We start from the raw sequence: 25,946 nt of genomic DNA, 5'->3' as shown, positions 1-25,946 counted from the left end.
AGTGTCTGTCAGATTTGGGGCAAATGGTGATTCAAAATTAATGGAGGAGAGGTTGTTTTCCTGGGATTAAGTTGAAGAACTTTATTGAGTACAGTGGTGGAGCTTGTTTTAGTATTTGGCTGCAGTATATCTGACCTGAGTTTACTTGAGAAATATACTGTAAGCTGTCTTTAAGAATTCACAACTTTTGAAAAATGCATTCTCAAATATGAGTGTCTCTAGAAAGGCAAGCATTTGCCCACCCCAGGTTGCTCATGAAGGTGGCAGTGCACTTTCTTCCTGAGTTGTAGCAACACTGCTGGGGTTAGTTTGGGAATTCAGGGATTTCTGACCCTTCAACAGTGTTAGAAGCATGATATATTGTTACAATCATAGCAGAGACTGTAAACATAACTAATGGGGTTCTGCAGGGATCAGTGCTTGAGACTCAGCTATTCACAAGATACATAGATGATTTGAATGAGGGAACCAAATGTACTATTTTCTAATGCTAATGACATGAAACTTAGTGAGAATGTTAGGAGACTTCAAGGTGATTTAGATAAGTTGAGTGAGTGGACAAATACATGGCAGATGCAGCATCACATAAAAACTAGAAGCAGGAGTAGGCCATTCAGCTCTTCAAGCCTTCCCCACCATTCATTTTGATCATAGCTGATCATCAAATTCAAATATCAAATATCCCGTTCCCCCATATCCTTTGATCCCTTTAGCCTTTAACATGGATAAGTGTGAAGTTATCCATTTTGGATGGAGAAACAGAATGGTAGAGTGTTATTTAAATGGTGGTAGATTGGGAAATGTTGACGTACAAATGGATCTGGGTGTCTTAGTTCACCAGTCACTGAAAACAAGCATACACGTGGGGCAAGCAGTCGGGAAGACAATTAATACATTGGCCTTAAGTGCAAGAGGACTTAAGTACAGAAGCAAGGATTTTTTACTGCAGCTTTGGAGGACCTTGATGAGACAACACCTGAAGTATTGTGAGATGTTTTGGTGGTCTTACCTCAGAAAGAATATACTTTCCATTGAGATTGTGCAGCAAAGGTGCACCTGATTGATTCCTGCGATGGCAAGATGGTCGTACGAGGAGAGAATAGGTTGACTGGGCCCATATTCACTAGATTGTAGAAGAATGAGAGGGGATCTCATTGAAATGTGTAAAATTGTGACAGGACTGGACAGATTGGATGCAGGGAAGTTGTATCCTCTGGCTGGGGATTCTAGAACTAGGTGCCGCATATACGCTGGATCATTTGGGACTGAGATAAAGAGGGTGTTGAACCTTTGGAATTCTCTTCAAGAGAAGGCTGTAGAGGTTAAGTCACTGAATGTATTTAAGCGACTTGAGAATGGGAGTGTGGTGTTGAGATGGAAAATCAGCCATGATCATATTGAACGGTGGAGTAGGGTCCAAGGGCCAAATGACCCACTTCTGTTTTCAATGCTTTTATCACTTTTCTGATATTTGAGGTAGGCAGTAACTGAGCAGGTTGGATTTGACCCCCTTTTGCACAATTTTCAGCATTGCAGGTATTGTAGCTGCACAGGGTAGGTTTGGGAAGGATGCTTCCCCTCATAGGGGAACCTAGAATTGGGGATCATGCTTAAATAAGGGATGTCCATTTCAGACAACCATGAAGAAATTTTTTTTCCTCTGAGGGTGGTGAGTCTGTGGAACACGCTTCCTCAAAAGGCGGTGGCGGCAGCACCTTTAAACATTTTTAAAGCAGAGCTTGATAGATTCTTGATAAACAAGGGGATGAAAGGTTATTGGGATGTGGAGTTGGGAATGCATGTCAGATCAGTTGTGGTTTTATTGAATGATGGAGCTGATCAAGAAGCCAAGTGGCCTTCTCTTCCTAATTCATATCTTTGTACTGACACAGAGGGTTTCAGCTCTACAGCTAAAATGTTTTCCGAGGCCTTGGCTGTGTGCAGTGTACTCTCCCAGTTCTTGACGCCACGCAATGAATCATGTTGACTGATGCCCGGCATATGTGATGGAGATTGAGAAGAATCATCATTTGGCACTCTGTTTGCAAATGGTTGCAAAATTAGGACAGTCGTGTGGGCGGACATTTCTGTAATGAATGACTGGCGTATGAGTTTCAAAAGTCTTCAGAGAATTAAATACATGAATACCTCATACCATGTTGGTTTGATTTCATTTTTATTTGCTGCAGCAATTAACATATGTGTTGTAAGCACTGCCTGTGGCATAGTCATACCAAGTAGAAAGATCTCAGATTTGATCCCTGACCTTTACATATTTGATCAATCTCAATCAGGCAACAGGGAATAAAAATTTGTCAGTGTTACTTCTTGCAGTAGCACTTGCAGTTTAGAGGTATTTCTTCAAGAACTGGAGTAGGTTTGACTGTTGTAACCCCATAGTTGAATAGTCTATTGAAACTGTTATGCTTGTATCAGAACAAATTTAGTGTGATACAAAATTGTATGGAAAGAGATGAGAAGCATGCATCCTTAAATGATAAACCCACAGCATTCTACAGCTACCCAGACATGATTCAGAAATGAAACTGATTTCAGAGCCTTAGAACCTCGTAAATTTTGATCTGGCTGTCCTTGTGAAATGATGCATCTGACAAATTATATGGGATTGATTTCAAAGCTTGTGAATGAGATCAATGTGTGAATGTTTGTACATTCTTTAAAAAGTCAGCTGTCTAAATTGTGTTGCCCATTCCTCTGAGAAGAAAGGAATTGCATTGTTAGAGTGACTAAGTATTTGGGCAGTAAATCTGCACATGGCATTGAATCATAGAATTCCTATAGTGCAGAAGGAGACCATTTGGTCTATCAAGCCTGCACGAACAACAATCCCACCTAGACCCTATCCCTGTGACCCCAGGTATTTACCCTGTTTACCCTCCTGAGACTAAGGGGCAATTTAGCATGGCCAGTCAACCTTAGTTGCACATCTTTGGATTGTGGGAGGAAACTGGAGCACCCAGAGGAAACCCACGCAGACGCGGGGAGAATGCGTAAACTCTGCACGAACAGTCACTCAAGGCTGGAATTGAACTTGAGTCCCTGGTGCTGTGAGGTAGCAGTGCTAACCACTGTGCCATCATGCTGCCCATTGGAAAATTGTTCAGCATTTTTATGCATATTAAAAGCTTTGGCAACATGGTTCTTTTACAAGAAATTTCAATCTCAGTATTTCAAGGAATCAATTATTACCAAATGTGTCAAGTTTAAGAGAGTGCTTTCAAGACAAAAGCATTTCTGAATAAGTTGGAGTGTTACAATTCAATACTTTTATTAGGGTACTTGGGGAAAATACGATGTTCAAGATCTCTCAAAATATTGGAAAGTTAAATCCTAAGAACCACTTAATAGAAATATTATAGAAATATTTCACAGAATAATGTTGCGATCATTTGGAATGCGCTTTTTATTTATTTCATTCATGGGATGTGGGTATTGCCTAAACCAATTTGCCCTAGGGCAGTTGAGAGTCACCCATATTGCTGTGGCTCTGGAGTCACATATAGGTCAGACCAGGTAAGGATGACAAGTTTTCTTTCCTAAAGGACATCAGTGAACCAGATGGGTTTTTCCGTCGATCAACAGTGGTTTCACGGTCATCAATAGATCCTTAATTTCAGATTTTTTTTATTGAATTCAAATTCCACTATCTGGCAAGGTAGGATTCATACGGGTCCCTAAAACATTAGCTGAGTTTTTGGGTTAGTAGTCGAGCAATAACACCATTAAGCCACCAGCTGCTAACTCTAGTAATCTTAAGAGCGAGTTTGACAAACATTGATGAGAAAATCAGTTGTGAGATTTAAGGAATGAACTGTATATTCTGTTTGTTGAATATCTGGTTCACTGGGTAAACCTAAACAGTAAAAAGTCTGACAACACCAGGTTTTAATCCAACCGATTTATTTGATAATACTCACAAGCTTTCGAGGAACCTCGAAAGCTTGTGAGTATTATCAAATAAATCGGTTGGACTAAAACCTGGTGTTGTCAGACTTTTTACTGTGTTTACGCCAGTCCAACGCCGGCATACCCACATCTTAAACCTAAACAGTCCAGTGGATTGCTACATACATACTGATTTGGATCCGACTCTTCATCTTCTAACAGAACTAGGGGGCACAGCCTCAAAATAAGGGGGGTGCAGTTTAGAACGGAGTTGAAGAGGAACTTCTTCACTCAAAGGGTGGTGAATCTCTGGAATTCTCTGCCCATTGAAGTGGTGGAGGCTACCTCGTCAAATGTAATTAAGTCACGGAAAGATGGATTTCGGACAGATAAGGGAATTAAGGGTTATGGGGAAAAAGCGGGAAAGTGGAACTGATCCACTTCAGATCAGCCATGACCTTATTGAATGGCAGGGCAGGCTCGAAGGGCTAGATGGCCTACTCCTGCTCCTATTTCTTATGTTTTTATGTTCCTGTTACAGATCCGTTTTATGCTGGAAACCATGTTGGCATTGAAGAATAATGACATGCGAAAAATTCCAGGTTATGATCCTGAACCTGTGGAAAAACTTCGAAAACTTCAGAGAAGTCTGGTAATAGAGCAATATTCTTAAATATCCAACTGTACAAATGCAGAATAACAAATTCATGATTTGTACTCGATGAGTCGATGTGTGCTGCAAATCTTCCCTAACTCAAACATGCTTATAAAGGCACAGTGAATCATACTCAAAATTGCTCATTAAGGCACAGTGAATCATGGTATTTACATATGATGTGATGAGTGTCAACAAGTGAATTGAACTCTACTCAGTGACGTTATTCATAGACGTGATGTCAGGTTCAACATGTAACAAAAAACATAACATAAGAAATAGGAGCAGGAGTAGGCCATCTAGCCCTTCGAGCCTGCCCCGCCATTCAATAAGATCATGGCTGATCTGTTGTGGCTCAGTTCCACTTTCCCGCCCTCTCCCCATAACCCTTAATCCCCTCTCTTATCAAGAACCCATCAACCCGCTTCTTAAAAATATTTAGCGAGGCAGCCTCCACCACTTCAACGGGCAGAGAATTCCAGAGATTCACCACCCTTTGAGTGAAGAAGTTCCTCCTCAACTCCGTTCTAAACCGCCTCCCCTTTATCTTGAGGCTGTGCCCCCTAGTCCTACTGTCTTTTTTGAGCGGGAAGAGTCTCTCCACCTCTATCCTATCCATCCCATTCATCATCTTATACGTCTCAATGAGATCTCCCCTCATTCTTCTAAACTCTAACGAGTACAAGCCTAGTTTATTCAGCCTCTCCTCATAGCTCAATCCCCTCAACTCCGGTATCAGCCTAGTAAACCTCCTCTGCACTCCCTCCAGGGCCAAAATATCCTTGCGCAGGTGCGGCGCCCAAAACTGCACACAGTACTCCAGCTGCGGCCTCACCAATGCCCTATACAGCTGCAGCAAGACCTCCCTACTTTTATATTCAATCCCCCTCGCTATGAAGGCCAGCATCCCATTCGCCTTCCTGACCACCTGCTGCACCTGCAAGCTGGGTTTTTGCGACTCATGCACAAGGACCCCGAGGTCCCTCTGCACCGTCGCCTGCTGCAGTTTTTCGCCACGTAAGTAATAGTCCTTCCTACCATTCTTCCTACCAAAGTGGACCACCTCACACTTGCCAACATTAAATTCCATTTGCCATTTCCTGGCCCATTCGCCCAGCCTATCTAGATCCTTCTGCAGACTCTCCACACCCTCCGCACAATTTGCCGTTCCCCCAATCTTGGTGTCATCAGCAAATTTCGACACCCTACACTCGGTTCCCTCCTCCAGATCATCTATATAAATGGTAAAAAGCTGAGGCCCCAGCACTGACCCCTGGGGCACTCCACTAGTCACCATCCGCCAATCCGAATAGCACCCGTTGACCCCCACTCTCTGCCTCCTATTTGACAACCAATCCTCTATCCACGCTAACACCCTACCCCCAACTCCATGTCCCCTGACCTTCTGCAATAACCTCTTGTGAGGTACCTTGTCAAACGCCTTCTGAAAATCCAGAAAGACCACATCCACCGGCTCTCCTCTATCCACTGCCCTAGACACATCCTCATAGAACTCCAGTAAATTTGTCAGACACGACTTCCCTTTAATGAAACCGTGTTGCGTCCGCCCTATCAAGCAATTCCCTTCAAGATGCCTCGCAATTTCCTCCTTAATGACGGATTCTAACATTTTACCTACCACAGACGTTAAACTAACCGGCCTATAATTCCCCGCCTTTTGCCTGGCACCCTTCTTAAACAACGGCGTAACATTAGCCGTTTTCCAATCTTCCGGCACTTCCCCGGAATCCAGCGACGTCTGGAAAATAACCACCAAGGCATCCACTATAACCTCCGCCATTTCTTTCAGAACCCTCGGATGCATTCCATCCGGTCCTGGGGACTTGTCCACAATCAGCCCCTCCAGTCTGTCGAGCACCACCTCTCTAGTAACAGTAATGTCATTAAGACCCTCCATTCCTACCACCTTTCCATCTCTAACACCCGGCAAATTATTCACGTCCTCCTCCGTGAAGACAGAAACAAAAAAGTTATTCAAGACCTTAGCCATATCCCCATCCCCTACCACTAGCTCCCCTTTCTCATCCTCTAAAGGACCAACGTTCACCCTAGCCAGCCTCTTCCTTTTTATATATTTCAATTGATCCCTCCACTGACTTATTTTATAAGGATGGCTCCTCCACCGTTCCTGGCCCTGGTTGTCCAAAGTCAATGCCTTAAGCCCTTGTTATGAATAGTGTTCCCTGTTATTAATTTTATCACTATTTGTGGTCACTGGCTTAGGCTGAACTTGACTCAGCATCTGATTGAACTGCAAGCTAAGCTTCCAGCTTAATATCTATTCCACCACATAGACCAATTACTTTCACCCCGTACAAGTATCCACCACTGAAAGCCTCAGCTTTGTTTTAGTCACTTCCAAGCTCAACTAACTCATTGATTTCCTGGTTAGTATCCCATTTTCCAACTTACATAAACTTAATGTCATTCAAATGCCTGCGACTGATATTCTATCTCTCACCTGTCACTCTTGTGCTGATTTGATCCAAATTGGCTCAAGCCTTCTGTTTTAAAATTCTTATTCTCTGTATTCAAATTCCCCCTTGCGCACACCCGCTCCCTTTCTCTCTAACTTTCCCGGGCACTACTATTGACAGGGAACTTTGTGTTCCTCCTACTCTGACCACTTATTTCGGAAAGCTAGTAGGTGAAAGATACTATTAGAGCCATTTATTTATTGTTAACCATTATAAGCATACAACTGCAAACTTAACCACCCCACGGTTTCAAAAAAATGTCTCTTTATATTCTTTTGAGTCAGACAAATTAACATACTTATGAAAGATCGGATCACCAAATTAAAAGGTAGCCCCTGAAAGAGGAGCTGCAACAAAAACTACAATCAGAAAGGAAACGTATAAACATCAAATCAAGATGTGCTCATGGGGGCTTAGTAAAGCACCCCAGCCCCTGTGGTGTTCACCAGACATGGAAGGCCTCATGGTGCCAGCTGACACCACATACTCCCTCTCTATGGACGCCTTGTCATGAGCATAGCCTTAGAAGAGGGGCAGACAGTCAGGCAGACTATTCCCTTGATCACCTGCTGCCTAGACCTGTTAACGGCCAAATTGACTAGGACTAACACCAAATTGTTGAGAAGGTACCCCGCCCTACCTCCTGCCCACCCACCCACTCTTTATCTGTCTTGGCCTTAAACTTTCGAATTCCCTCCATAAACAACTCCAATTCTTTGCCATCATTTTGTTAAGCATACCTTCATACCCACACACTTTTTTTTACCCTTTGGAGAATGGTGGTGAAATGATAGAAGGATCCCTGGAGCTGATTATCAACAAGTTGAACTGTGTTATAAACTCTCCTGTGACCAACAGATCCTGGTGTTAGACACGAACTCAGAGTGCTTTGTCCAGTGATTGGGGCACTACCACTGTGCCACGAGGCCTCATATTGATTTTAGGACTTTTCCTGCTTTGCTCTGTGAATTTTTGTCTGTAGTTTCCTACATTAAAAGTGCAATATGGAGTCAGAGTTTTACAACACAGAAAAAGACCCTTCAGCCCATTGTGTGCATGCTGGCCATTGAGCACCTATTCTAATCCCATTTTCCAGCGCTTAGTCCATAGCCTTGTATGTTATGGCATTTCAAGTGCTCATCTGAAATCTAAATATGAATGTAAATTGTTGTTGAATTAGCCACCCTGTTTATCTTGAGTATTTCAGAGTATTGATACGTAAATCAGCCAATTAAATCAAATTTTAAAGTTTATCAGTGTCACAAGTAGGTTTGCGTTAACACTGCAAAGAGGTTATTGTGAAAATCCTCCATTTGCCACACTCCAGTGCCTGTTCTGGTACACTGAGTGAGAAGTTAGCATGGCCAATGCATGTAACCGGCTCATCTTTTGGACTGTAGGAGGAAACTGGAGCATCCAGAAGAAACCCATGGAGATATGAGGAGAACATACAGACTCTGCAAAGTGACCCAAGCCGGGAATCAAACCCAGGTCCCAGGCAGTCTGAAACAGCAGTGCTAACCGCTGTGCCACCCTAAATTAATTTGTATTAAATGGATGAAGCAGGACATTGTAAAGCTTGAGAGTCAAATGCACGTGTTCCACAACATTTAGAGAGAGAAGGTTTTCCAGAGCAGCTGTTTGAGAGGATTGTCACCACACAGAGTCCTAACTGTAGAGAAGATTTGGTTCCTGTCAGCAGTAAGCTGAGGTAGTCGTGGAGCTGATTTGTTCAGTGGGTGTATCTATTTAGCTACCTATAATGTGAACAAGATGATTGACAGAGCAGGCGGCGGTGCGTCTTTCTTAGAATGTCCTGCTTGTCTATCTGAATTTGCAGATGGCCCGGTGACCTCTTATTCCGCCAGTTTACAGAAGCTTCTGCAGCTTCTAGACTGCTGCATAGCCACTAGATGGCAATATGTGATGGTCAGGACAATTTGTAAAAACTGGTTTGCGACATCAATTGGTGCTTTTCTACCGAATGTTACTGTGGCGCATTTAAAATGGAAATCCATAATTTTCGCGCTGACCTAACAGCATAATGACAATGAAAATAAATGGCGCCAGATTTGCAATATTACTTCCCATATGCCCTGCCATTGGGATTTTCAGTCAGTTTTGAAATAAAAGCATGTGACCCACTCAGATTTTAATTTAGAGCTTTGCATTTGCATGGTCTTCCCTTGTCTCACTTGCTCTAACACATTCACAACTATCAGGACAAGAGGTCACTGCAATTGAAAGAAGGAAATGATTTTTTTTAAGTTGAAGACAAGCTGCAGAGGGATTCCCTCATTTGTTTTCATTCAGAGGTTGCACTAAAATGAAATCGGGCACAGGATACATTTGTAGCATATCCATTCAACATATTAAAAGTTTTCAAAATTTAATTAATGGGCAGCTCTTCTATTTTCCCTTCTCTATTATGTTTTATAGGTAGTTCATACTGTTGAATGAGCACTGTTTAGAGGAGTCCTTCAAATTTCTGTTCTATGGATATGTGAGAAACAGCATATGAAAACATATTAATCCAATGATTTTTAGTGTAAACAGTAGAGTGAGTAACAGAGAAGTCAGAAGAAGATTTATCTAACTTCTTTTTCTTCATAAACTCTAACTGATTCAAAACTCATCTGCATGCCCTGCTTGTTCATTGTCTATGTCGTCATTGATTGATACCAGCTCCTTCTTTCCCAATGAGTGGAATTTAACATCTTTGTTGCTTTCAATAACTTCTTCCGGTCGTTACTCATTATACTTTTGCGAAGATCTTTGGTCTTATGCATCGCCTTGTATAAATGTGGCTCTGCAATTCTTCTCTCTTAAACATTAAGAAAATGTCTGACATTTCCTTTGCAGTGTATCTCTTGCCACTTGCCATAGAGTATAAGAGCAAGGAGGTAATGTTGGAGTTGTACAGCGAGTTAGTAAGGCCACAGCTGGAATACTACGTGCAAGTTCTGGTCAGCTCATTATTGGAAGAATATGATAGCACTTGAGGGGTTACAGCGGAGGTTCACCAGGATTTTTGGGATGGAGCATTTGAGCTATAAGGAGAGACGAATAGGCTTGGATTGTTTTCTTTACAGCAGGGAAGCCTGATTGAAATGCATAAGATTATGAGGGATATGGGCAGGGAGAGTAGGGAGCAGCTGTTCTGCTTGGCTGAAGGGTCAATCACAAGGGGGCATAATTTTAGGGTAAGAGGCAGGAGATTCAGAGGGGATTTGAGGAAAAAGAATTACACACAGAATGATAGGAATCTGGAATGCACTACCTGGGATGGTAGTGGAGGCCAGAAACCTATCAACCTTTAAAAAGTATTTTGATGTGGACTTGAAATATAACATTCAAGTGCAAGAAAATGGGATGAACACACCCTTAGTAGTAGTTATTGTTGGTGTAGATTTGATGGGCCGAAGGGCATTTTCTGCACCGTATGACTATGACCAACCACGAAGGCATTAGAAACAGTTGCGTGTGTACACGAGGCTTGCACTGCAGACTCCAGCGCATGTGCTGATTCTCCCACCATGATGGTGGCTGTGTGCTATGTTGCTCTCAGGCCAGCTTAACACTGCAAAAAGGCTACATTAGCACTGCCACTTGTAACCACTGAAAAATATTTTTCTTTGGGTTTATTTGAACAAATTAAACAAGTTGGAAAGGCTTCATGCAATGAGTTTTCACACTCAGCTCAATTGGTAGATAATGGATTCTTAATCTTCGGGTCATGATTTCGAGCCCCTCACTCAGTGATGATGTTTTTTTTCTTAAATAATTTATTCAAAATACTTTTTTCTTGATTATTTACCCAGGGTGAAACTCCATAGTTCAGAGCAGATAGTTTTGGTCACCAAGACTGACTCTCATCCAAACTAATTGGCTGCAGGGGAAAGTGGCTGATTTTGCAATTCCAACAACCTCCTTGTTAAAATGGTTGCTCTGATTAGTTGCAATTTTTTCCATTAACTGATGTTGCAAAGGAGACAATTATAAGACACCTGATTGCAAAAATGCCTAATCAGCAACAGAAAACAGAGCTATATTAATAGCATCTTTCACTTTAAACAGCCTGACAGAGACTGCATCTGTGCATGTGCAGAAAGCATGGCAGCACCAACAAACACTACCTTTTCTTTACGCCTTTTGGAACATTCTTTTTGAAGTATTATTTTTTGATCAAGTTTTCTTCACTTCTAACTCTTCCGCTGTGCCTTGACATCTTGAAATATTAACATATTAGAAGTTCTATGCAAATGCTTGCCGTGTCACTCTTGTAGAATTGTTGAAGTATAAATTTTGGCCAGGACACCAGGAGAACTCACCTGCTTCTCTTCAAATAATAGAACTTTTACGTCTAGCTAAGAAACATGTTTAACATAGTATTTGAAAGATCTCAGTTCCCACATTGCAGTAGTCCTGTAGTGAAGTGCCAGCTTCAATTATCTGCTCATGTCTCAAATGGAGCTTGGACGCCTGAACTCTGACTCAATTGAAAATGCTAACTTTGAGCCAAGATTGACGCTAAGTGAAGTTTCCTTTTCACTGTCAACATCAGCATTATTTGAAAAATACACATATTTTCTGGTCATCACATAGTTGTGAGAGGGAGCTTGCTGTTTGTAAGTTGGCTGGCGTATTTCATATTTTCCACAATGGCTGCACTTTAATTGCTGCAAAGCTCTTTGGGACATCCTGAGATTGCGAAAGGCACTTTTTTCAATGCAAGTCTTTTTTTCCTTTCCCATCAGACATTCCCAAGTGAGGTACAGTTCAAGTTAAATAGGGAGAAAAGCTTCCACTATTCTATTGCAACAACATATCTGGTGCCAACTTTCCAGTCTGCACCAGTGTGAAATTTTCATCATTGCAGAATCCAACCTTGTATTAATTCTGATTTTACTCTCAGTTGAGCGACTTCTTGATGTGCACTCCCTGTAGGAGAGGAGTGTATCAAAAATGGAAAAGTGGAATATCAGCCCTTCGTTATAATGGCTTTTAAGGGGGCAAGTCTTAATAGGTTAGTAAAGATTTTTAAATCATTAGACATTAAAACTCTGACAGAACTACCAGCATTGAGTTAAATTACTTTAAAACAGACTTACAAGCCAACAAGAAAGCAGTTTATGCACATAAGAAGTGTAGTAAGCGATTTAAGCAAGTGATTAAGATTTACAAACACACATGCTGATATTTTACATAAGAACTAGGAGCAGGAATAGGCCACTTGGTGCCTCGACTCTGCTCCGCCATTCAATAAGATCATGGCTGATCTTCAATACATTTTGAATGCATTAATGTATTTTTAAGAATCATTGTTCATTTTTGATATTCCTCACCCACTGGAAGTGCACATTAAGATGTCTAATGGTTTAAAAATCTTCACTAACCTAGTAGGACTTTCCTCCTTAAAAGCCACTATAATGACGGGCTGATATTCCACTTTTCCATTTTTGATACATTCCCCGCTTACTGGGAGTGCACACCAAGAAGTCACTCAACTTCCAGAGTAAAATCAGACTTAATACAAGGTTGGATTCTGCAATGATGAAAAACTCAGACTGGTGCAGACTGGAAAGTTGGCACCAGATATATTGTTGCAATTGGTGGGGCCAATCTGCCAAAAGCAGATTGCTGCAAAACATCATGGTGAAGGGCATAAGGACAAAGCCATATTCTAAGGGAATACTAAAACCTTGGAAATATGGCTGTTTTTATCAGAGTTTCTAATGGTAAGAACATTTAGAGCACTTAGTCAAACTTGATGAGTAGGGTTTTTTCATTGTCCAGATAAGATAGACGCATGCTCTGATGTGGAATCAGGTGTTAATCTGATTTGGCAGTTACCTGTGGGGGAACCTATAGGAACGTTCACTTTGAACTTTGTTACTAAGGAATACAGGATGTTAAGTTGCCAAAATGGGAAGATGCGTCTGGATTTTATAGACAAGTAAAATACCGTTGTGCCAGAAGGTAAGATGCATTGGCTAAAGTATACAACAGATATTATTGTTGATTTATGTATATTGAAAATGATTGGTCTAAAGCTAATGAAAGGCGGGAATAATTGATAAAATCTATAATTGATCTATTTTGAACAGTATACGCTGGAATTCATTGGAGAGGTCTAACTGCTCCATGTCAGGAGTTGCTGGCCCTTTGATGATGTCTCCTAGTGGCCACTAGTTGAATACAGGATAGGTCTTTAAACTGAAACACTGGCTTCATGAGTCATGTATTGTCTGAAATTTATGACGATATTTGGCGCCTCAAATCCCACCAATTGTGTGACTTTTTGAAGTTCACTCCCTGTAGGCGAGCTATGTAGCAAAAATGAAGAAAGTCGAATATAAACCCTTCATTAGAGTGGTGAATGTATGTTTTTAGGGTGTACGGATATAAATATTAACTAGTGTTGGTACCATTAGTTTTCCCATATTTACAATATTTTACATATATATATATATCAGGACATAGATATGGGGACACGAGACTGCTGTCTACAACACGCACAAACGTAGGAAATGTGGTTAACCCTTAAGAGGATTGTATGCCATTTAAGGTAAAATGGGACAAATTAGCAGATTAGGCAAGAAGATGACAGAATAAGCCCGATGTGACAAAGTGTGAGGTGTACATTTTGGGAGGAAGAATAATGAGAGGACAGGTTAAAATTTTAAGGGGAGCAGAGGAGCATGGATGTTACAAGATTTTTAATTCTGTTGTTATGAAGACATGTCCTTGTCATCTCTTTTAGCAATACTGTACTCATATGGAAGTTCCTGGAATTAACTTTTAGTTATTAAAATGGACACCAACCAGGTGGCTAGGTTAGCTGACTTCTGCAAATTCAACACAAACTACATTGAGCTCCTGGAAAGTTCTGAAATTAATCACCCAGACCAGTGGGTGATTAATGGTCATACCCAGACACCACCCTCTGTGAAATTCACACTTGCCATTGTCCATACTTTGCTCCAAACTCAGAATCAATGGACTTCTCAACTTTGTTTATCCAAGTTTGTAATTCAACAAAATGAGAACTGCAGAAAACTCATTAAACGCAAGTGGCGGTGAAGACCGCTAATCTATCTGGCAATTCGACTGAACAATAGCAGTTAATCATGCAACTAAGAGTGGCTTCTGACACCAAACCCTTTATTATCCAAAGACCCAGAAAGACCACGTCAGTAAGCAGGGAACCCCACAAGCCACAGTTGCTGCAAACAAGGGCAGTGTTGTCTTTGCCTTTAAGAACTGGAGGCTGTAAAACCTAAAAGGTTTCCCAATCTGATTTCCATGTGGGCATGATGTATTATATTGCCTTTAAATGAAAAATGCTAATTAAGTCACTAATTGTGACACTAATCACCTTGATCATTTTTTAATTCATTCGTGGTACATGGACATTGCTGGCAAGATCAGCATTTGTCGCCCGTCTTGAATTGTGATTGGGAAAGGGATGGTGAGCTGCTTTTTTTGAAGCACCGTAGTCCATTTGATGTAAGTAGACCTGCAATGTTGTTGGGAAGGGAATTCCAGGATTTTGAATAAATGGCAATATAATTCCCAATAAGGATGGCAAGTGATTTGGAGGGGAACATGCATGTTGTGTTGGTGTTCCCATATGTCTGTTGCCCTTGTTCTGAGTGGTCATGGCCGAGCGCTTAGAAGATGCTGTGAAAGGAAAACGGTTTGGTGAGTTTCTACAGTGCATCTTGTACCTGTTATGCGTTGGTGCCAACCAAGTTGGCTACTTTGTCTTGGATGATGCTGAGTTTCTTGAGTGTGTTTGGAACTGCGCTCATTCAGGCAAGTGGAATGTATTCCATCACATTCCTGGGCCTTATAGATGGTGGGCAGGCTTTGGTGAGTCATGTTACTCCATGTGTAATTCCAGCCTCTAACCTGCTCTTGTAGCCACAGCATTTATGTGGCTGATTAGTTAAGTTTCTGGTCCGTTTAAAGTTTATTTCATATTGTCACAAGCAGGTTTATATTAACACTGTAGTGAAGGTACTGTGAGAATCCCTTGTCGCCATAATCCGGTGCCTGCTTAGGTATACTGAGGGAAGAATTTAGCACGGCCAGTGCACCTAACCAGCACATCTTTCAGATTGTGGGAAGAAATCCACACAGACGTGGGGAGAATATGCAAACTTGGGGATCTTCCGTTAATGTCTGTATAGGCTGTTGTATGTTTATTGACATCTCTTTTTACATCCACAGGCGATTTGGTCCGCCTTGTTGGCCAACAAGGGGCATACACGCGGTGGGTCGTGCGAGGGCTGCTCTTGAATGTTGCTTCGAGAGTTGCCTAGTGCTTCACATCGTTAGTGGACACTTAAACTGGACCAATTGACGGGCAACACAACAGCTCAGTGACTATCACTGTTTGCTGTGCAGTTAGAGAGATCCGGGTCGGATCTCCAACATGGGTCAGTGTCTGTGGGAGTTTGCACATTCTCCCCGTGCTTGCATGGGTTTTCTCCGGGTGCTCCGGTTTCCTCCCACACCCCAAAAACGTGCTTTTAGGCTGATTGGTGTCCCTAAATTGGATCTCCCTTAATCAGCGCACGTATAATTCCCAAAATTTGCATCCCTTTATTGTGGAGTCCACGAGATGGAGACAAAAGTCGTAGGTAGAGGAAGGATTAGAATGAGGTGCTCACTGAGTATTAAAATGGGCGGCGTGGGCTTGTTTCCTGTGCTGTTCTTTGTTCCACACAGACAGTGACTCAAGGCCGGAATTGAACCTGGGTCCCTTGTGCTGAGAGGCAGCAGTGTTAACCACTGTGCCATTGTGCCTCAGTGGTAACCCCAGGATGTTAGTGGGGATTCTACAATGGCAATGATGGACTGTCCACATTAGATGGTTAGGTTCTCTCTTCATGGAGATGGTCAGTTGCAATTACAACTTCACCTGAGAAGCACAAATGTTATTTGCCACTTATCACTTTAGACTTAGTGCATAATTGTACATCTATAATACATAACATATAAAGCTACATTTTAAACTAGTTTTGTTGACCTTTGTCTGTTCTTTAGTACATGTGACTGCCTTACATTGAGAGATTCATAGAAGCAGAAAGCACTACACAAAATCTTATTGAACCATAACTGTACATAACATTGATGAAAAGGTTAATGCTATCCTCTTCGAAAAGTGGGTTTGTTTTTATATCCAGACTGTAAATGTGTCTATTCGGTGTAACAAAGGTTGTTAACGAGAATGTTTACTTGATAGTTAAAAGGGACCATTACAAGACCACTTCAGATGCTTTGTGTTTTATTGCTACTGTATTTCCAGGCAGAATTTGCTTTATAGACTGAAAAATAAACAATATGTGATCTGATATTCTTTTCTGAACTTCATTATTTCAGTTGCAAGTTAAATGGAAAACTCAATTCTGTAGAACATCTGCTCTCACTTAATGCAGCTCTGCTGTATTTTGCAAAGCCAGATCAGCGTAATGAGAGGGAATGGTTTTTTTTTGTCGGAAGGTATATAAAGTCAAAAGTGTACCAAAAATAGACCGTTGCTATTTGATGTCAATGGAAATAATCACCTAACAGTGAATACAATACATGTAAGAAATGGAAAATCCTGTTTGTTGATTAAGACTAATTAATTTGATTAAAACTAATTAAGACAATACTGATGTATCATTGTTCATAAATATATTTCTCTGTAGTGATTATCATTATCATGAATATAGACTCAATTTTGTGATGGATGCCCAAATATTGGGGTCGCTTACCAAAATTAACTTAAGGTGCAATTTATTTTCATTCATGGGATGTGGCTAGGCCTGTATTTATTGCCCATCCCTAATTGCCCTTGAGAAGGTGATGGCGAGCCATCTTCTTGAACTAGATAGGATGCAGGACTGGGCGGAGAAGTGGCAGATGGACTTCAACGCGGATAAATGTGTTGTCGTCCATTTTGGCAGAACCAACGGGATGAACGAGTACACTATTAAGGGCAGAAGTCTGAGTAGTGTTGAGGAGCAGAAGGATCTTGGGGTCCGGGTCCACAGGACTCTTAAATCGGTCTCGCAGGTGGAGGAGGTGGTCAAGAAGGCGTATGGTGTACTGGCCTTCATTAATCGAGGGATTGAGTTTAGGAGTCGGGAGGTAATGCTGGAACTTTATAAGACCCTTGTCAGGCCTCATTTGGAGTATTGTGCGCAGTTCTGGTCGCCTCACTATAGGAAAGATGTAGAAGCTATTGAAAGGGTGCAGAGGAGATTTACAAGGATGTTGCCTGGACTGGGAGGCATGCCTTATGAAGTTAGGTTGAGGGAGCTGGGACTCTTTTCCCTGGAGAGACGAAGGTTGAGAGGCGACCTGATAGAAGTTTACAAAATGTTGAGAGGAATAGATAGGGTGGACTCTCAGAGGCTATTTCCCCGGTTTGAAATGGTCGCTACGAGAGGACACAGATTTAAGGTGCGGGGAGGGAGGTTCAGAAGTGATGTTAGGGGTAAGTTTTTCACTCAGAGGGTGGTGAGTGAATGGAATCGGCTGCCGTCAGTGGTGGTGGAGGCGAACTCGCTGGGGTCTTTTAAAAGACTTCTGGATGAGTATATGGGGTTTAATGAGATTGAGGGTTATAGATAGGTCTGTAGGTTGGTAGGTGATGTGGTCGGCGCAGCTTGTGGGCCGAAGGGCCTGTTTGTGCTGTAGTGTTCTATGTTCTATGTTCTATGTTCTATGCTGCAGTGCATATGGTGTTGGTATACCCACTGTGTGATTAGGAAGGGAGTCCAGGATTTTGACTCAGCGACAGTGAAGGAACAGTGATTCAACTAGTGGTGCTCCCTGCACCTGCTGCCCTTGTCCTTCCAGGTAGTAGAACTTGTAGATTTGGAAGGTGTATTGAATGGCGGGGCAGGCTCGAAGGGCTAGATGGCCTACTCCTGCTCCTATTTCTTATGTTCTTATGTTCTTGTCAAAGATACTTTGAGTTGCTGCAGCTTGCAGATTGTACACACTGCTGCCACTGTGCATTCAAAAGCAATACTCGCTGTAAATAGAAATAGTTATTAGTGACAAGCGGCACAGTGGTTAGTGCTGCTGCTTCACAGCGCCAGAGACCCAGGTTCAATTCCCAGCTTGAGTCACTCTGTGTGGAGTTTGTACGTTCTCCCCATGTCTATGGGGTTTCCTCTGGGTGCTCCAGTTTCCTCCCGCATTCTGAAAGACGTGCTGGTTAGGTGCATTGACCCAAACAGGCACAGGACTGTGGCGACTAGGGGAATTTCACAGTGACCTCATTGCAGGGTTAATGTAAGCCTTACTTGAAACTAATAAATAAACTTTTAAAATGTCTTTAAGGTTCAGACATTACAAAATAAAGTCACTGTTTTATGTTTAGGTTCATAGCTGACCTTATATACATTTTTAAAGTTAAGGTTGTCCATGATCTCAAAGATTGCAATTCTGATTAATACTTGATATAGTCCAAGGAATGTCTTGCATATTAGAGCTTTTGATTACATGTCGTTTGTCAGTTGCAGGACAGTTGTGTCAACCTTGGTTCAGTGATTGTCTTCATGCATTTTTTGACATTTAAGTTTTAAGTGACTGCAGTTCATTCCTCAGAGCAATGCCTTGACCAGTCAGAGTCAAGCTACCTGGTTTAAATTTCAAATAATGCTTGACAATTAACTGTTGTCATCATCAATTGGTGCATTATCAATGGCAACTCCCTTACCAATCAGAGTCCACTTGCCAAGCAATCAGCTCTCTTCTCATACAAACTAAATTTGTTTCCTCTGATATTGGTATTTTCCTCATGATTGCAAGACATAAAGCTTTGGCAAAGCTATCTCTTTTTTAAGAAATATGTACAGCAAATAGCTATGCTGTGCTTTGGGACATTCTGTTTTGGAAGACATTATATTAACCAAAAGTATTTTCCTCTGTTGTGTTTAGAATCCATGTTGGTAGTTCTATTTTAATTCCATTCAGTTGTTTTAAATTAAACATTCAGGGCATCCTAGTTCATGATTGGACTTAAAATACTGAAGTGTTTGCAAGTATCCTCATCCAGAAGTGCAGAGAGGATGGGTTCTCTACATCCTTCTGAACTCCCTGCCATCAAAAGTGCCATACTTCAGCCTATATGATTTACTCCATCCAGTAGCAAGAAATGACTGAGTACACTGGACGTAGCAAAAGCTGTAACCCTTGGCAACATGAATGCAGGCTGGAATCTTCTGGCTGTTCATGCCGGCGGAATCTTGTGGTCCTGCCGACGCACACCACCACCACGGGTTTTCTGGCAGCATAGGATGGAGTCTATGAGAAATCTAGATGATCCCACTGCCAGTGAACAGTGCACTGCCTCCCACCATGAGAATAACACTGCGGAGTGGCCAGAGAATCAGGCCCACTCTGCTGAACACACGTTCTCCAGAACTAGTCACACTTCCACCCAAGCTGCTCCAGTACCATTACACTGCAGGAGTAGGTAATTCACATCTGTTCCATCAGTTAGGTGATTGCTGATCAGTATTTCACTCCACTTGCACACCTTTGTTCCATATTCCTTGATGTCCAATCCCTGGTTGTAAAGGGTTGTTTTTCAAACTGGAGGCCTATGACCAGCGGTGTGCATGATGTGGAGATGCTGGCGGTGGACTGGGGTAAACACAGTAAGAAGTCTGACAACACCAGGTTTAAGACCAACCAATTTATTTGATAGTAAATTCACAAGCTTTCTGGGCAGTGTGCCTCAGAGATCAGTGCTGGATCCACTGTTATTTGTCATTTGTACTAATGATTTGGATGAGAATATAGGAGGCATGGTTAGTAAGTTTACAGATGACACCAAGATTGATGGTGTAGTGACAATGAAGAAAGTTACCTTCGATTGCAATGGGATCTTGGTCAATTGGGCCAGTGGGCTGATGAATGGCAAATGGAGTTCAATTTAGACAAATGTTCGGTGATGCATTTTGATAGATTGAACCAGAATAGGACTTACCCAGTTAATAGTAGGGCGTTGGGGAGAATTACAGAACAAAGAGATCTAGGGGTACATGTTCATAGCTCCTTGAAAGTGGAGTCACAAGTAGAATGGTGAAGAAGGCATTTGGCATGCTTGGTTTCATCAGTCAGAACATTGAATACAGGAATTGGGCCGTCTTGTTGTAGTTGTACAAGACGTTAGTAAGGCCACACTTGGAATACTGTGTGCAGTTCTGGTCACCCTATTATAGAAAGGATATTATTAAACAAGACAGAGTGCAGAAAAAATTTACTAGGATGCTACCGGGACTTGATGATTTGGTTATAAGGAGAGGCTGGATAGACTGGGACTTTTTTCTCTGGAGCATAGGAGGCTAAGGGGTGATCTTATAGAGGTCTATAAAATAATGAGGGGCACAGATCAGCTAGTCAGTATCTTTTCCCAAAAGTACGGGAGTCTAGAACTAGAGAGCTTCGGGTTACGGTGAGCGGGGAGAGATACAAAAATGTCCAGAGGGGCAATTTTTTCACGCAGCCGGTGGTGAATGCCTGGAACAAGCTGCCAGAGGTAGTTGTAAAGGCAGGTGCAATGTTGCCTTTTAAAAAGCATTTGGATAGTTACATGGGTACGATGGGTATAGAGGGATATGGGCCAAATGCAGGCAATTAGGGTTAGTTTAGGAGTTTAAAAATATGGATGGCATGGACAAATTGGGCCGAAGGGCCTGTTTTCATGTTGTAAACCTCTATGACTATGACTCTATCACATCCTTTGGCTAAATATTGGCACAAGTTGAATTCCAGCAGTGAGAGGGAGTGACTGTTCTTGACCTTAAGATGGACCCCTTGTAAAACTGAAATCAATCAGGGAAACACATCCACTGGAGACCGACCTCACGTGGCGAGTGATGGTTGGAATTGTTGGAGGCCAGTCATCAGGGTCACATTACGTTGTGGCTGTAAGAATTCCTCATGGCAGTGCCTGATCCCCAACTACAGTACATTCAGCTATTTCATCAATTGCTATTCCCTACCACCCTCCCCATCGTAAGGTCAGAAGTGCAATAATTCACCATTGATTACACTGTGTTCAGTTCTATTTGCAATTTCTTAGCTAATTAAGCAGTCTGGGTCCATTTTTATGAAGAACTAGGCAATATAAAGGAACGGACTTACATGTGGCACCAATATCACATGAATGTCAGGAATTTACCATCTCCAATAAGACAGTACTTACTTAACTCTTCTTGCTGTTCAATGACATTACCACCACAAAATCTCCCACAGTCAGCATCATGGGGATTACCATTGACCAGGAATTCAACTGAGCCTGCCACATAAATGCTGCAGCTACTAGACCATGTCAGAGGCTGGATATTCTGCTGTGAGGAGCTCACCACCTGACTTCTCAGAGCCTCTCCATCACTTAAAAGATACAGGTATAGAAAGCAGTGGAATTCTCTCAATTTGCTTTGATGACAATGTCACCTTGACAACATTCATCTCGCTAGGCATCAGGTCAAAGCCAGTGTCTTGATTTGCACAATGTCCACCAGCCCAGACCTCTTCTACCAATTTATCACGGCTGGCTTATGTACGGTCTACAGGATGAATTGCAGCAACTCACCCGAGTTCTTCAGTAGCGCCTGCATGGAAATAAAAGGGCAGAACCTCCAAATCACACATTGTTGCTTCTTCATTGTTGCTGGTTCAAAATCCTGGAATGGTGTTGAAAAAATCTGCATTGATTATTGTAAGAAAAGAAGCTGATGCTTCATCTATTGTGTCTTTTCAGATTCGTAACAACCGTGGAGAATTCCTCCTCCGTGCTACATTAGAAAACCTACTGACAGCAGCTCAAGTAGGACGGTGGTGGATTGTGGGATCCTCATGGAGTGGTACCCCCATGAATGATAACACGAATGCTAAAACGCAGCAAAACGGTGCTATTGGAAAGGTGAGTATTTCAATTGTCAATATACAGTGAGCATAAAATCAGTTATTATTTTGCTTTTATCGATTTCCCAAGTCATAAGAGTGCGGTTTAGGTTACCTTAATGCTGTATAAACAAATGTTTAAGTTGGAGTTATTTCCAGCACATTGTGAGCTTATATTTTGATTTGCATCGTCATTTAATGAAATAATACTAAACTTTGGTATTGAGTATGTATAAATAGGATTCCCAGCCATTAAAAACAAAGTAATCTACTTTGACCTGTATGTTGAAAAATGTCTTGCTTTCAAAAGAATTGCAGAAATTTTGGTATAAAATTGGGGACTTTGCCCTTTCATGACTGCACAGCTGGTAACTTTGATTTGATGTGTTTAGTTTAGTGTCACAAGTAGGCTTACATTAATACTGCAATGAAGTTATTGTGAAAATCCCCTTGATTTATTACTGTCACATGTATTAGTATACTGTGAAAGTATTGTTTCTTGTGCACTGTAGACACAAAGCATATCATACATACAGAAGGAAAGGAGAGAGTGCAGAATGTAGTGTTACAGTCATAGTTAGGGTGTAGAGAAAGATCAATTTAATACAAGGTAGGTCCATTCAGAAGTCTGATGGCAGCAGGGAAGAAGCTGTTCTTGAGTCGGTTGGTATGTGACCTCAGACTTTCGTATCTTTTTCCCGACGAAAGAAAGTAAAAGAGAATATGTCCAGGGTGCAGATGGGCCTTGATTATGAAGTCTGCTACCTTGAGGCAGTGGGAAGTGAGACAGAATCAATGGACGGGAGACTTGTTTGCATGATGAACAGAGCAGGGGCCATACCAAGCTGCGATACAACCAGAAAGAATGCTTTCTAAGGTGCATCTGTTAAAGTTAGTTGGAGTCCTAGCGGATATGCTGAATTTCCTTAGCCTCCTGAGAAAGTAAGAGGCATTGATGGACTTTTTTAACTATAGTGTCAACATGATGGCAGGGAACCACTGAGGTAGTTAGTGGCCTGGACACCCAGGAACTTGAAGCTTTTGACCATTTTCTCTTTTGGAACATCCTATTGTAATAAGAACATAAGAAATAGGAGCAGGAGAAGGCGATCTAGCCCTTCGAGCCTGCCCCACCATTCAATAAGATCATGGCTGATCTGAAGTGACTCAGTTCCACTTTCCTGCTTTCTCCCCATAACCCTTAATTCCCCTGTCTATTAGAAACCTATCTACCCGTGACTTAAATATATTCAGCGAGGAAGCCTCCACCACTTCAACGGGCAAGAATTCCAGAGACTCACCACCCTTTGAGTGAAGAAGTTCCTCCTCAACTCTGATCTAAACTGCCCCCGCACCCCCCCCCTTATCTCGAGGCTGTGCCCTCTAGTTCTGCTATCCTTTTGAAGTGGGAAGAATCTCTCTACCTCTACCCTATCCATCCCCTTCATTATCTTGTATGTCTCTATAAGATCCCCTCTCAGCCTTCTAAACTCCAACGAGTATAGACCCAATCTATTCAGTCTCTCTTCATTGGCTAACCCCCTCATCTCCGGTATCAGCCTAGTGAACCTTCTTTAATTTACTTTCCCATTTTCCATTTCTTCAATGTTTGATGAATTCCATCTTAAGTTTTGTCTTTGAATCTGCATCTAAAGGCATTCATAGAAAAGCTGTCCATAATCTAATAATAATGTTATGAAATATTTCTAACCTCCTTGGTAATATTTTGTTACTACTCTTTCTTATCGATGCATTGACTTGCAGACAATTTTTTACTATTTGCTCTGTCAAATACTTTTTGTGTAATTTGGACAAAGTTCTTTGAGAATTTTCCTACTTGGGGTTAAGAACAGGATGGAAATTTACCTAGAGAGCTATTTTTGTCTCATTTCTGGCCTCTCCCTATGGCCTCTTGCATTGGTTCTCAGTTTGCTATTTTGCTTCATGTACCCAAATTGGGTACCTTCAGCACATTTCATGTAATTTCTTGTATACCTGTGTCATTTATAAAAGAAAATAGACCTGACTAGGATTCTTGGAGCACAGCATTTCCAAAGTTAATTTGCTCTCACTGTGAACTCCTTTTAACAGTCAAAACCTTCAGCATGTACTGCAATTTTTATCTTTGTTGGTTTGTGTTTTATTTTCATAATTTCTGTCTTTCTGCGTTCCTTTTTTGCTTCTTTTCTTGCTTTTGCGAATTCGTCAGAGTTCCTCTACATTACAAGTATTAACTTTATCATAGACCTCTTCATTTTATATCTGACTACAGCTGTTTATTCATTCTTGGAGTTCTAGTCTTTTAGGTAGTCCTTTTATTCACAACTCATGATAATCAGTCTGAACCTCGCTGTACTTCAACATACTAATGATGATTTCCATCAGAAGACAATGATTTAAAAGTTTTTCAGATTTTATATTACATTAATAGTTCGAAATTAAGAACTTTTATTTTTCCAATGGCGCATGAACAGTGTTGAAAATAATTTGGCAGGTTTATCATTACAATAAATCAAAATATAATAAGAGTTAAGGATAATGAAACTACAGAAAACTGGCAAGATCCAAAACGTGAAAATTGTGTTTGTGTTTCAAATAAATATCCCCTTGTGAAAGAGTTTTCTTCAACCTGACTTGATCAATGTAAGCTGCAGAAACCAAAATTTAAATCTTAAAAATATTCATAGTGTATCAATTAAAAAATATATTACCTGTCATACTTCAACCAGTTGAATGGTGAAAATGATAATGGTGATGAGAACCAGCTACAGGGTAAGTCATGAGTTACTTGAATAACTATCATTCCCCAATTAAAGACCTGATATGCTATGAAAATTCAGTAGGAACTCACGATCAATACCTGTCAAATGACTCGCGCAGTAAATTATAAAATTGCTGATTAACATCACAGTGCTATGGTTGCAACCCTCTGAAAATTGGTTTAAAGCATTTCTGATTTTAAAACATGTTTACCAAGAAATGTGAAGTGTTGACAAATGCTTTTCGTTACATTTTAGTTAAGTGGAAAAATTATGGAGCTTGCACGTAAACAAAGGATGAATACAGACATACGGAGGAATATCTTTTGTGTCGTGATGACCAGTGAAGATTATTTGGATGCATTTGAAAAACTTTTAAGGTCAATAACTAATTTTTGTTTTGCTGAAAAAATCTTAATGTATCTTGAATGACATGTTAGACTACAATGCTAGAATAAGGTGAAACAGTAAATGTGTTTGATTATTTACATCCATTCCTTCAGAATCACTGGGTGGAATTCTCCCAAGTCTACACCAGTGGGTTGACCAGCAGGTGTGGGGGGAGAATATGGCAGGATGCCCAAAAATCAGTTTAATGTCAGCATAAATTTAGAGTGGGAAATCTGTTGATACCTGCCATGGCAGATCAGAAAACCCATCAGAGGCTGACATGAACCTCATTTGTATTCCATTAACAGGGACGGAAAGAAAAACCAAACTCACCCCCAAACCACTCTATGATTCCTGGAGGGAAAACATGCTGTGTGAAACACGTTTAGAACAAAGGACAAGGTGCAGATGTCGAGACTGAACTGAACAATGTGTGAGGCTGCCTCCAGAGTTCAGGATGGAGGCTGTCCACAACCCTGGACCCGAGAACACCACAGCAGTGGGCCAGTGGTACATCTATAGGGGTGCACCTTCCAGATTAGGTGTCCTAGTGAGCGACCACCTTCTAGCCACAGATTGTTCTTGGAGATCCATCTTTGTTCATTCAGTCTCAGAGTGCTCCTGGATCATAAAGTAAAGTTAAAGTTTATTCATTCGTCACAAGTCAATTTACATTTACTCATTTTGAGGCCGTCCATGTTCTTTCTTCAGTAATGGGTCGGTGATGTTAGGCGCCTTTTCAATATGGCACCTGGACAAGACAGCGGACTACATGTCATCCAGGCCTGCCTGTCATTGAATGTGATGTGAAACATT

At 41.4% G+C, this 25,946-nt stretch overlaps 1 protein-coding gene across 1 annotated transcript in view; it reads left to right on the top strand.

Annotated features, from left to right (window-relative positions):
* The window catches only part of nom1 (nucleolar protein with MIF4G domain 1), a 63,994-nt gene that overhangs the window by 12,408 nt on the left and 25,640 nt on the right, over positions 1 to 25,946 (top strand). The window contains exons 5-7 of the mRNA XM_080212870.1: positions 4,448 to 4,558; positions 21,839 to 22,000; positions 24,999 to 25,120. Coding sequence (XP_080068996.1) covers positions 4,448 to 4,558; positions 21,839 to 22,000; positions 24,999 to 25,120 — 395 coding nt within the window. The remainder of the gene's footprint in view (positions 1 to 4,447; positions 4,559 to 21,838; positions 22,001 to 24,998; positions 25,121 to 25,946) is intronic.

The sequence above is a fragment of the Carcharhinus amblyrhynchos genome, chromosome 2, assembly GCF_965287045.1.
Source record: "Carcharhinus amblyrhynchos chromosome 2, sCarAmb.v2.hapA, whole genome shotgun sequence".
Lineage (NCBI taxonomy): Eukaryota > Metazoa > Chordata > Chondrichthyes > Carcharhiniformes > Carcharhinidae > Carcharhinus > Carcharhinus amblyrhynchos.
The sequence above is the reverse complement of the archived record's forward strand: the minus strand, read 5'-3'. Positions and strand labels throughout refer to the sequence as shown.